General features: G+C 47.1%; 1 protein-coding gene across 2 annotated transcripts; it reads right to left on the reverse strand.

Moving 5' to 3' along the window:
- Positions 1-596: 596 nt before the first annotated feature.
- LOC126519190 (uncharacterized) lies at positions 597-12591 on the reverse strand. Of its 2 annotated transcripts, XM_050168811.3 has the most exons (6): positions 12162-12591; positions 10083-10318; positions 9423-9582; positions 8280-8399; positions 1777-1889; positions 597-874 (listed from the first exon to the last, which is right to left on the reverse strand). In XM_050168811.3, the coding sequence occupies exons 1-6, from the start codon at positions 12328-12330 to the stop codon at positions 803-805; spliced, it is 870 nt and encodes a 289-aa protein (XP_050024768.3). In that variant the 5' UTR covers positions 12331-12591; the 3' UTR covers positions 597-802. The 2 variants fall into 2 exon arrangements, with proteins under 2 accessions (XP_050024768.3, XP_054921436.2); XM_055065461.2 differs by lacking the exon at positions 597-874 and having other exon boundaries at positions 930-1889.
- Positions 12592-13828: the final 1237 nt, after the last annotated feature.

Here is a 13828-nt window from a genome sequence, read left to right on the forward strand (position 1 = left end):
GCTACTGTGCTTTGTCGAATATGGCTAGAGTTCACCAAGTCTTTTGCTTTCCGAATCGGATGGGCAGACCATGCCTCGTGTGATGACTGTGGTGACGAGGAGGCTGTGCTGACGAGGAGGCTCTTCAACACCTTCTCTATGACTGTTCTCACTATAATTTACAGAGACGATCGCTCGCAAACGCGATAGGAACTTATTTTAAAATGCCGTCATCACAAGCCATCGCAGCAGAGGGCGACGAGGGCACTGTTGCAGTTTTTAAGGGCAACGGAATTGGACAAGCGGCTGTAGCATGAACAGATGGTTCATAGTGCTGTAAGTGCTACTGTGCTGTGCGGTGACAGCATGCGGTGACAGTGACCGACTGTAATTGTATGTCTGTGCTTTCTTTTTCTTTATCTCTACTTTGTTATCACTTTACCTCCCTCTCCCATCTTTCCCCAGCGTAAGGTAGCAAACCGGATCTTCCCCTCAGGTTAACCTCCCTGCCTTTCCCCTTTCCTCTCTCTCTCTCTCTCTCTTTCTCACAAGGCAGCCTGGCCTGTGCAAGTGTGAACTGTTGTCGTCCTCTGGTTCTCTCACTGATTTTCGTGATTGCGAAGCACGTTGTATTGTTTATTATTCTATAAAAATTACGGTAAAGCGCAAGAAAATGGTGCCATCTGTTCTGCTAGAATACAAGGAAAGTATCAATAATTATGGCCGCATTTGCCTACGGGCTTGCTATTAGGCGGCATTATATTTGTCCCGGCACTGTACTGTAGGAGCGACACGAGCGGTTGTCTTGGTATAGTGTAGGTCATCAGGGCTTCGGCACGTGGACGACACCAGGTTGCTCTAGGTTGGGGCCGACCACGTACTGGGTCTGAATGTCCTGCACGAAACAATGGAAAGCAGAGACGTATAAGCTCTACAAAACGCGTACGCGCAAACCAATAAATGAACGAGCAAGATTTCGTTGCGTGTGTCATGGTTTACTCTTTAATGTATTGCACTATTAACGGTGTACCTTCGTCAGATAGTAAGAGGCGCTAAATCTAATTATAAATCTAAAATTAGTGCGAAAGTGCCTCCGTGTAAAGCTGGCGTAGAAGTTCGAGCTGTGCGTTTCCATTTACATCTATTGCGAGAGTTCCACTCCAACTGCCACCGGTAAGTGATTACAAGTGTAGCGCGGTTTGAACGTAAAACAACGCACAATGAACAAGAAGTGGAAAGAAAGAGGCACGGTCACACGTAAGGACACATTTCAAATGATCTTTATTTTATTTTCATGCAAAAAACAAAATTTTAATGTAGTCGCTAAGTGCGTCCGTGTCTCTCCATTTGTTTTTGTTTTTCCTTTGCTAACTGCGAAAGCGAAGTCCTTTTTTGCTCTTCTTTGGCTTTTGTGAAAGAAAACCGGAACCATCCACTTCTCAGGCAACTCATAGTGGGAACGCTCTCAAAAAATAAAAAGAATAAAAAGAAATGAAGAATAAAAAAGCCTGCTCCAGGTTGTGCAATGGCCATGGTACGGTTCAAAGCTCCACCAGCTCAAGTGGGCGACCTGATAATGGAACACGAATTTAAAATAAAAACAAAACATATAAAGGTGGTGTGGAGCGCGGGAATTTGGACAGGTGACATCTGGCGGCGAGCGTTGCGACAGCCCCGACATGACACGGACAGACATGGTCCGTGAAACAGGCACATTGACGGGCACTTCCCGCTTCCACGTGCAGCCTTGCAGCCGCGGCCTACAGGCCCGTCGAGATGGCGCGCTGCAGTGCTCACCCTTCCGCTGTATCGGTTGTAGACTATCTGGAACACGATGCCCGTGCCAACGGCGAACAGCGCCACCAGGACCACGATGGCCAGGATGAGCGTGTGGTCCTGGCGGCCGCCGACTGCGAGCCGCGCACAGAGGATACAGAGACACGCCGCGTATTATTGCTTGCGAAAGGTGCATCGAAGAAAGCAGCGCAGAAATGATGAGTGTTGGTTCGACGAAGGCTCGCCTGGGGCGCTATAACGTAAAGCTATTGCAAACTTTTCCATTCCATTCCTGCAATCAGCCCTCCATAATAGGCCATTTTTTTTTTTTTTTCGGGCCACCCTCACTTCGCTTATCTGTCACGCGACGTCAGGAAAACCGCGAGAACGCCTAATATAATATTTACGTATGCACACTGATTACGTTTGATTAGACTGAACAAAATAAAAATAATTATTTCTGATCCTACGCCTTTTTCACCATCAGCCTTCCGCTATCGGTCGAAATTTCTCATGCTGCGCCCGCTTCACCTGTCTGTCACGCGACGTCACAATACCGCGAAATCTCTCCAGGTCAAAGTGACGTGTACACATTAAAAATGCGCTATTATGACGAAGGAAACTAAATATTTTTTTCGGAATAGCCGTTGACTGCCCTGTTCCGAAATGAATCGCCGATCGCTCTGGCACTGGCTGCTCGGAGCTGCCGGGGAGAATAGATTTATTAGCGCACAATAAAAATTACGCGCATAATTTCCTGTGGGAGCTATCTAAATGATACGTAATCATTTGCTGCTAATCACCTGCCGTTTCGTCGTCGTATGCTGATTTGTTTGGTATAATTGCGAGAAGCACCGCGAAAGAAAAATGAAACGGAGAAACACGATTGCAACACCGAAGTGTTAACTCAGAACAGCATGAGACGACTAAGAAGAGGCGAGCAGCAGCAGTGTTCCCTCGTGTTATATGATGGTGCGTGTGGATGGTGCCGCTGCTTCGTGGAAGATGAGCACTGGCCGATGCGTGCTGTAGTACGGGACGTAACTGAAAAGTGTCACGTATGGTAGACCCCGTAAGTTGACGTGGTCGATGTCGCAGCCTGCTCTCGATGCGAACCGTGATCAACCGTGATCAAACGTACTCCGGCGGCGGCTGCGTATAGTGCGGCCGCGCGGGCCGTATCTTGAAAGCGATCGGCGATGGGGACAGAGTGCGCCGAGCGCTGATAGCTTCGTCCGCACTGTGTTCTAGCCGCTTAGTTGGCGTTGAAACGAGAGGCAGCACGAAGGTCAATTCGCTCGCTGTTTCTGGCCCTATCTTGAAAGTGACAGTCTTTCGGGACGGATGGACGGGCTTCCTAGTCGGGTATAGGCATATAAATGTTTACGCATTTAAAATGTTTGTATGGCAGATAACGTTGTCGAGCCCTTTAGGCACGTACACGGCATCACTCCGCCAACTTTTCTTGGCCGAGGATCCGTTTTAGCAGTACTTTTGCCCTTCCGTTGCGCGCCGCCGCGATTTGCTACCAGGCACTGGCAGTTAAGCAAGGGGCAGCCAGCCAATCGCCGACGCCGGCACCGACACCGCCCTCCTCAACCGGTTATCTACTTTCACTGCGCTAGCTCGGTCACAACGAAACCCTCTCCACTTCTGCGTGCTCCTCGCCTCTGGCCAGCCAATTAGATAAGGAAAACCTGTCAAGGCCGGCAATGCCATTTGCTTCGAAAGCAAACAAAGAAATAGCCTTTCGGTGGCCTCCCTAAACAACGCTGCCGGTCACTGCGCAATTCTTGTGTCGGCGGTTACGTAAACTTAACATCGGAATAAAAACAGCTTGCAATGGTTTTGCTTTATAGAGTCCATGGTCAGGTAGCATGTTACAAAACAAGTTAGAAAGTGATGTCACTGAACAAATTATAGTTATCGCATGACGTTTTGAAACATATGTAATTAGGGCCCTATAATTTAAAGCTATTCCAAACTTTTCTATTCCAATTCTGTACCCGAATTTTCATGTACCCGAATGCGTAGAACGAACCTACAAATGATACCCTTAGCATAGCTTCGTGCTACAGTAGTCTGGATAACAATTTTCCCTTTCGTAAGCTGATGTTGTAGTTGAGATTGTGAAGAAGGCGTGGAGTTGGGAAGGTCATGTGATGTGAGTCATGAGATATGAGTCATGAGGTCACGTCTGCTGCGAAAACAAAATGGTTGCCAAGGGAAGGAAAACGCAGTTGAGAACGGCAGATGACAATGGGGGGGGGGGGGGGGGGGGGGGCAACATGAGATATGAAAAATAACACACGAACGGTAGAGTCAGCCGGCACAAGACAGGGAAAAGCGGAGATCGCTGTGCGATGCCTTCATCCTGGAGTGGGCATAAGGATAGGCTGATGATCATGACGGATGTAATAATGAAGGAAATCAGTTCTAAGCACCTTGCGGTTTTTTGGTATAAGTAATTATGCAGGAGCACGCTCAGATAAAAGCAAATTCATTCGACGTCAATTTTATCGCACGCGCTATTCACTGGTGCAAACAGGGGGCAAATAAAAGCATCGACTAATCACCACAGGACAATAAGTGGAGTGAATAATTATCAGGCCGTGTTTAGTGCCACTTTTCAATAAACGCTTCCTTGTTAAGGCTGTTTGAACATATGCTCCAGGGTGTCCGTGATTGACACTATTCTGCGGGCCATCAGTGAGACACCTGTTTGCAAAGCCTCTGCAACTTCCAGTCAACAGCATGTAACATGTAATAACAGCTGCACATGCCAGTTGTTTCTTTTTATGCCGAACACTTCCTTAATAAAAAAAAAACAGCCATATGTAGGCTCCTGCCGTTCTTGCAGATACTCTACGTGGCCAGGTGGACATTAGCAGAAAAAAAATCAACAATAATTTCGCTAAATGCCCAAAGTATGCTAGTCGAATTTTTTAATTGCAGCCTTCGGGCATATGTAATTTCAAAACTGAAGCTGAGGAGCAGTGAAGTCATATCTTCTTTGCAGAGATCTTAAGATTAGCACCACTGTCGAGACATGCGTTCCCAAAATTAGCTAAAAATTGCATCTGCGTTCCAGTTAAGATTGTTCCGAGCTTTTAAAGTCCCGCTTTTGCAAAACTGTTTACTGGAGCGCCAGTGTATTTCGTAGCACATTTCAAGGTCGTATATCTCGAAAGTGGGGCTATAGTCTTAGTTTTCCATCCTAAGCAGACATGACTTCATTACTCATCGGCTTCAATTTCACAATAACAGCGTGTGCCCTAATGGTAGTAATAAATGTTAATTTGCATATTTATTACATTCGAGAAACCATTGTTGGGATTTTTCTTACTGCTAATGTCCGCCTAGAGCCACGTAGCCTTATCAGCAAGAATGGCAGAGGCCTATAGATATTACAGTTTTCTTCAAGTGCTTCGAATAAAAAAGAAAAAAAAAGAAATAACGGTGTAACAAACTTTAGAAACGCATTTTCGCGGAGCGCATGCGACACAGAGAAATGTTGAAATTGTTACAGAAGCCGAGGTTTGGGTCACACTTCCGCGCTAGCCATATCGAATGACGAAGAAGGGGAACAAGCCCTACTGCTCTGTTCATCAGCTCGTACGTCTTCAGTTATTAAGTGCAAGCCTTTTTCAAAAGAAACCAATCCACTAGAAGAATTATCGTAGCTGAATTCCCTCTGCGTTTTCCCTACAAACAGAGGCTTCTCTTGCTGACAGCACTAGGCAGTATGTCGAGGACGAGAGTTGGCCTTGGTTCCCAGGTACCGGTATGGATGCAACAGGTGGCCGACTATACGTCGCAAAGTCAGCTGCGGTGGTGAGTGTAGTGACCTTCTGGTTTATTTATTCTTTATTTTTTCCCTTTTACAAAGGCTATAAGTAGCCTCTGTCACGGCTTTCTATGGCGCTGTAGCCATGTACTCAAAAGAAGAGAAAACGCTTACGCAAGAAAGCGCGAAGAAATTAGACGTTTTAGGGATGGTAGCAGATTATCTTGGCTTTCATTGAGCTCGCGAGCTCTAGTACTACTTCTAAAACCATGAATTTACCGTTTAAATATCTGTGTTTTCGTTCAGCATTGCAGCACTCCATCGCTTCGGAAAGAAATGATTTGGGCTGTACAAAGCTGTGCACACTTATGATTTGTTTATTGAACGACAGAGAATTCCATCGGCGTGTGCACTCTATTCGGGTAAAGTTCATCGCTGTTCAAGCCAGGAAATGCTGAAACTATAACTCCAGTATCGCTTGCATTTTGTTCGAGCAAGAAGATGTACCTTAGGCCAGGCACGTACCCAGGGGGGCAACCCCATTCTCGAAATTAAGCGGCATACCTTCCCCCCTCCCCACCCACGCAACCACTCCTCACACACATTCCTAAAGCGCCACCAAATCAATGTTGAGACTTGACAGCTATTCGGCGGTCAACATTTTGCTGCCTTTTTCACTTCTTTTGGATGGCGGTAGGTTTCGGCCTCTCCTGGGGAGTGAAGACCAATTTTCTCATCGATTCGGTGGCCGCGCGATTAACTCAAGATGAGTTAAGTTGTCACCATCTATTCAACTGTCGCGCGCATCGCTGTTGCTTCGTTAGTTGAGCCTTCTTTGTTTAGATTCATCCAGGGACCCGGAAAGTGATTCGGTTCACGGTCAGCTGGTCTGTATGCTCGTGGAACGAGTTGCGGCCGAAGAAAACGCCAGTTGCATTTAACTTTTCCTTTCACTTCTTTGTTTCCTCGAGTGACAGGTCGCCGCGACGCTGGCAGATCCTCGGAAACATATACCCGCGATATGGGTTAGATAAGGTGGAAAATAAGATAATGCGAAACATTGTCCATCATCAAACCCTGCAATAACCCTTAATCTACAAGCAGTATGACTGTCACCCGTTACCTCGTCTGGTTTTTCCTTAATTGTACAGCAATTTTCGTGCAAAATTGGCAACTGGAAACAACAGTCGCAAGGAGTTGAGAAATTAAGCGATCTAGTAAGGGAGAGAGCCAAGGCAACAGCCAAACAGGAAGAAAAAGCGAAAATTAACAAATTTAACTGTTGTTTAGGAAAATATTTATGGAACGACATCATCTTATTTAAGAAGGAAGTAGAGAAAACGCCACCGGAAGTGGTGAACAATTCCGTGTGTTTTGAATGACGCTTCTACAGTTATCAGTCGAGCCGCCTGACGTAGCCACTTCTTTGCTGTGCTTATGTGCGTCTTTTTCTAACCTTCAACGGTGGGCGCAGTACGTCTAGAACACCACAGTCCTGCGCTCTACGCGGTTGTACGGGACTGGCGGCCACGCATCGTTACACAACATACCAAATAGCAATACTAGTCGGTTTGGGCACTGAACTTGGTAGAGCAGTAAACGAGGGAGCCAAAAGAACTGTGATTGTTCCGCAAATATTTATTTATAATTCTTCCAGAGCTAATTCAAGAAACGCTACTATAGTCGGATACAACTTAAGTCTGCAGTGAAGCCCCGCCAGACCCTCATAACCGCCAGCCACTGTTCCTCCGCGAGACTGCAAATGATTCGTACTTCAAACTTTTCCTGTTACCTAAATAAGGCGGTAACCACAAAAATAAAATTATTAGGGCGTAGTTTTGTACGTTTTCAATAGTCTATTATAGTAGAACGGTGGAAGCCTAATTCTTTATTGAACTGAAATAAAACGCTTGCTTAGCTGCAACTATTTACTGTCAAGTTTCACTTCAGTTGGCAGTGAAGTTTCATGGGTAAAACGGGTTCAGCAGTGAAATGAACTGTACCGCAGACTTTTGAAGAGTGAAATGTTCAGACTCCATGCACGTTGTCCATGCCTGTTGCACACCTCATTGCTTCCGCCAGTGAAAACTCTTCAAGAACAGCAGAGGCTCCGGGGTATCAAGTACAACGCCGTTTTGAAAAGGCCGCACGACGACGATTTTGTTTGCTTCTGTGATTGGCTGGCGGAGTAACGCAACCCCGCGCCGACCGTGTGCCTTGGTTGCCAACTGCTGTTTTTTTTAAGTTGTACTCTACTATAGTAATCTTTATTTTACTATTCCTTCCTGCGTGAATCCATTTGACGTGGTTCCTTGTTCGACAAGTAAAGGAGAGGTGTATCTCACAGGCGTACGTACGCCTGTGAGATACACCTCTCCTTTTGTCGAACCTGTGAGATACACTTTATTTCATTTCTCTTTTGCGGGTTTACGCGTCTTTATGGCGAATGGTGGGCGTTATTCACATTTGTACTAGTAAAGTTACGCGCCCTCCTCATTTGCATAGAAACGTTACCTTGGGTTGCCCCCCCCCCGGAAAAAAATCCTGCATACGCACCTGCCTTAGGCAAAAACCTATTATCGAAAGGTCAGTCTGCGGTCCTCTAGTATGTCTATGTCGGAGTGCTGCGAGTAGCAACGCTAGAGCACTGCTAGTTCAAGCGTTCAAGTATAGATCGCGCATGCGCGAGTGCCCGTGGATGCTGACACGATGTGTGCTGCAGGCGATATGCACTCACTGCAAAGGCGCTCGTCGCTTCCGTCGCCGCAGTTGTTGACGCCGTCGCAGATGAATCCCGACCAGATGCAGTGGCGGTTGCTGCAGGCGTACATGCCGGACTCGCAGTTTCCGGACAGGTCTGCAACCCAGGGGACGCGGGATATTGCATCTTCTGAGGCGCGAGTTACATGTCGCCGTACGCATTGTATAAGCGCGCAACGTGAAGAACGACGAACGAGCGAAAACGGCCCACGCGAACAAGCTGGGATGCACGTCAGTATCGACCATTAAAGTTGAAATATTTCGCCTAGGATCTTGGAGTGAATTACCGCTTCATGTGTTCAATGTCGGGCGCTTGCTTTAATGATGTGAGAGAACCAATAATCCAAGACATGCCCACGAGATTTCTCGCAACGTGTCTGCCTTTTACCGTCACCAACGCACAAACAAACTTGGCACCTAATGTTATCGAAACCCTGATAATTCTCCTGGGAGGTATGAAATTGATTTAGTGGAACAAATGCGCAATGAGAAGCACCGAGGGCTTCCCATTCACTTTGACCTTCAAGTGTGCTTTAATGTGGATTCAAGGTAACGAGTGTTTTTTGGATGAAGACCTCGTCAAAACACGGTCATCGCGCCCCGGAATCAAACCCGAGGCCTTGCGCTCAGCAACAGATCGCCGTAGTCACTAAGCCACCGCGGCGGTGTGAAAATGCAGCGGAATTGCCTTGAGCGTATATATAGGTGCCAAGGTTAAAGACCATCTGGCTTTAGATCGTTGCCTGGGCTGGTCACAGCCGTTGCACTTCCGCGCATCATCGCATCTGCGCTCTTTAATAAATTAGTCGTTGTCGCCTTCACGACCACCTCCACGAAAAGTATCATAATTCTATGCGTTCTGCCTACATCTATTCAAACGTTGTTCGTTGGCTGCCGTCAGAAATGCCGGTTAGCGCCTCACGCGCAGTTCCGTATAATCGATGAGGCCGCTACAGTTAGTAGCCTGTATGCATGTGTGGTGGTTACAGGCGTGCATGGGTACCAGTGGGGCGGAATCGCTGCGTTTGGCCAGAATACAGTCACTTGAACACTTCGTCACTAAAAAATTCTGCCGCCGCTCAACATATTTTCAACAGGTTGATTGCATTGATGGGCGTACCGCTCTCTTTATAGCTGGTCAGGACCATCTCTATTCTTCCGGGCTTCTCGCCGCCGTTGTTGATCACCCACTCGAGCGCCATCTGCGAAGTGCTGGTGCTGATGCTTTTACCGGTCGCCTGCTTGCCGCACACTAGGTCGGGCTTGTCGGTCATGTAGATCTGCGGGGACAAGAGCGAAACCACCACTGGGATGTTAGCAAACAGCCGTCTGTCATCTACTGCTTAGAATTGAAAACATATGAAATTCCCGAAGTCATTCTCAAGAAGGCCTGAAATGTCAGTTTCGTTGTAAGTAGCAGCACCAATTAAAGACAAAGCCTATAGCGTGATCCCACCACCGCCTTATAGACATCAGGGATAGTACCGCTATTTCTAAGTGCAAATCATTTGGCCCGTACTATATACCTTACGTATGAGTAGACAACTACCTTTGAGACATGTCTTCGAGCTAGATAAAAAGTTAAGGTCTACTGCAGTTTACAGAAAGTTTGTGGACTTTAAGACAGCAGCCGATTTTCCTTCAAAGAAACTTCATAAGCGTTTTCATACAAGATATACTGACTATCCGTGTGCCTTATAAAATTACACGTCTACGGAGTTAGTTGACTGTGGCTAAATGATTTCTTTCGGAGGCTTCACCGTGGCTCGCATCGACCGACCTTGAGGTACATGTAGCATATGAAGGGCTGCTCGACGGTGTCCAGCTTGACGAAGGAGATGGTGAGCCGTGCATGTGACTCGGTCAGTATCTGGATGCGGCACTTGCTCACGCTGCGCGGCAGCACCCCCGACCGGTGCGAGTAGATGGCCATGCTCGCCTTGTGGTCGCGCAGGCTCAGGTAGTGCGAGCGCTGCGCCTTGTTGGCGAGGCCGCCGCACGCCTCTTCCAGGTACACTGCGCGCACGGCGCCGTTGTCAGCGCAGAAATGCGGCTACAGTGTCTTCAGCTGCCATAAGGTGTGAGCTGTGCCTCGCAACCGAGACTATGGGCCGTATACTGATGTCTTGAAAAGAAAATTAGAATCATTGCAATCTACTGGTACTAACGTATGGCGCGTAAACTTGGACGTTAACAAAGAAGCTTGAGAATAAATCAGTGACCGCGCCACGAGCGATGGGAAGCAGAATGACGGGCGTGACGCTAAGAGACAAGAAAACAGTGGTATGTATTAGAGAGCAAATGCAAGTAGCCGATATTCCAGCTCACGGTAAGAGGAAGAAATAGAGTACGGCCGGCCACGTTATGCGTAGGGCAGATAATCAGTCTTCTATTAGAGTTTCAGAATGTGTATCAAGGCAAAGCAAGCGCAGTCGAGGACGGCAGAGAATTAGGTGGTGGGATAAAATTAGAAAATCTGCAGGCATAATGTGGTGTCAGCTGGCACAAAACAGGCGTAATTGGAGATCACTGGGAAAGGCCTTCTTCCTTCAATGCACATGATGACGATGATGATGACGGTGATCTGTGGCCCCATAGATCGTCCAGCGGACGCACTTTCGGACGCCGCTTTAGACACACGCCTGACACTTCGTAGGTTCTCCGTAATCTTCTGCAACAGAAAACGGCACCGGGAACGGGTTCACTCCCATAACGTAGAAGATAAATCCTAAAAACATTTCACATTATTGCGTTCGCTTAACGTTATAGCCATTTGTAAAACTCGTTCGGTTCAGTTGTTCCGCTCCATTATGAAGCGTTTCGCAGCCTTCGCAATTGTCAGCAATGGGAAAGTAGTAAAGACAGGCGACAATGACGGAGGCGGTGAGAAACTTCAGTGAGTCATTTTTTTTATTTATTTTTTTTCGTCTTACGCGAACGGGACCTGTCGCTTCTGATTCATCACACAGCATTGTTTGACGATTTCCTCCGTTGGGAATTAGAACGCAGGCAGGCCACAGACGAAAACATCTTCGCCGTTCCTAGAACCTCCTTAGACGTTTGTTTTAACTGAGAAAAAAAAAAACGAGGACACAAGAAACGCACACCACACCACGAGCGCAGACTGCCAACTGTTTATTTTTGGAAAGCATGCAACATAAATATATTTCATTCAGGAACCTGTACACGTGCCCGCATTGTCACTCTCACAGTATCATTCTTACAGTATCATCAAAAGAGGGCGAGATAACAACAAAAAAGCACAGGAATAAAAACAGGGAGAGACCGCGAGCGTGTGAAGGAAACGGATATGGCACTTAACAAATAACCATTGTAAAGGCGAAGGATGAGGACATAAAATCGTTTTATGTCCTGATCCTTCGCCTTTACACTGGTTATGTGTTAAATGCCATATCCATTTCCTTCACATGCTCGCGGTCTCTTCCTGTTTTTCGTGTGTTTTTTTTTTTTTTGTCTATCCCTCCTTTGATGATATACTGTAAGAATGGGCGATGGTTATATTGGTGATCTCTTCTCGCAATCTTGATCTACACTGTTACCCAGCAAATAAATCTTACGTTTTTATGTTTATCGGCTCATCAATGCGGACATGTGTACAGGTTCCTGAATGAAATATACGTATGCTCCTTGCTTTCCAAAAGTGCACAGTTGGCAGTCTGCGCTCGTGGTGTGGTGTGTGTTTCTTTCTTGTGTCCTCGTTTTTTTCGCGCAGTTGAAACATCTGAGGCTATAAGCCAACTAGCCCCCACCACAACGTCCTACTAAAACCTCCGTCCTGGTGCCATATCAGCTTTTTGCCTCGTCTAGCGCAGCATTCTTGAGTTCAAAGGACGCTTACGCTCTCGGTAGGACAGCGTGTAGGTGGGTTTCACGGCGCTCCGCTGAGACCCGTTGGCAACCCTCTGGCTAAGGAAGTCTCCTCGAGGCCGACCTCCAGGATGGCCGGCCGCCATAGCCAGCGCACACACGCACGCCAGCAAGGCCGCCGGGAGCCGCCTGGGCTCCATGCCTGCCGCCGGCCGGTACCGTCACCGACCACGGACGACATTGGTGATGGCAGTGGCAATGGCGACGCTACAGTCAGGGTGGACGTAGACACCATGACGCAAAGCTTCCTGCAACGACTGCAGCGTTGTATGAAACGGTATTGCATACAACAGCGATGAAGTATTTAATACTTTAGTACAATTTGCTGTTGTTAGAATACTGTTGTTGTTCTTGTCGCCGTCGTCGTCGTCGTCGTCGTCGTCGTTGTTGTTGTTGTTGTTGTTGTTTCCTCCGCTGACGGTATGCACCACGACCATTCAAGTCAAGAAGAACAACAAAAAATAGTGAACTGGATGGTTGCCAGAAATTGTGATGATGGCAATAGCATGGTAAGCGTCATATGGATAAGGACACATTCTTTGCGCATATGACAAATGAAGTCTAAATGTTCCAGCTTCTCCAACGCAACGCACGCGTACGACAACAACCTAAACGATGGCAGTCTTTATGCAATGTTCGTCACAGCGATACAGGTAAATTTATGTTCTATCGACTGATACTTTCTTTTTTTTTTCAGTCAAGTAGCAGCTTTACAACCCAACTTCCTGCTCAGTTACTCACTAACAGTCATAGCAACAGCGGCATTGTTCTTCCCTTGTCTCGCATTTTCAAATGGCACTCGCTGCACAGTGAGGGAGCCCGTCAGAATAGCCTATACAGTATTGTAGGTGGACCCCTCGGCATATAGTTGCTAAAGGGAGGGGCCCCCTTTTTACTGCATCGCATATTCACAGAGTTGCGCTGATTGGCCTGTCTAACTGGGGCGCATACTAACAACGTAACAAGGGGTCATTATTCATTGGTCTGCAGCCGCTAAAGCGACATCTACCTAAGAGCCCCTCTAACCCTGGGTTACGAACCCCTCTAACCCTGGGTTACGCAACGGGTCGCTTCGCTCCCCTTGGCAGGAGCCATCCGTGTCAGGCGTGGTGGCGAAGCTTAGGGTAAGAGAACAAGCACTCCAGAAATCAAACGAGAAAAACAATAATGCAGCAACCTAACAAAAAAAACGTAAGAAACTTGTTAGAACTCAATTCAGAATCAGAGCCCCAAATCACGAACCCAACGACTTTTCGCAGGGCCATGAATTATTCTTCTCATTTTTTTTCCACATGGTAAACCAGACGGGAAGGTCTGCTATTACACAGTTTCTGCATCGGCTGTTGTTATCGCGTCACTAGAGTGTTATGGCGATAGTGACGGGCCTCCTCACTATAGCCAGTTCCTTTTCCAATAGCGGGAAATGGTCGGAGCAGTCATTTAGACTCTAGCAGACGAGCATCGCGTCGCTAGGTTTTTAAATTCCAGATGGCTTGCCACGCGACTCTATAGTTTAGCTGTACTTGTATGTGTGTAAAATAGCCGCGATAAAGCTGACAATGAGCGTTTAAGGCACATTTACATTATTCTGATCGTTCATACTATTTTCTTCTTTGTCTTGAAAAAATCAAGGTTTTC

The sequence above is a fragment of the Dermacentor andersoni genome, chromosome 3 (assembly GCF_023375885.2).
Source record: "Dermacentor andersoni chromosome 3, qqDerAnde1_hic_scaffold, whole genome shotgun sequence".
Taxonomy (NCBI): domain Eukaryota; kingdom Metazoa; phylum Arthropoda; class Arachnida; order Ixodida; family Ixodidae; genus Dermacentor; species Dermacentor andersoni.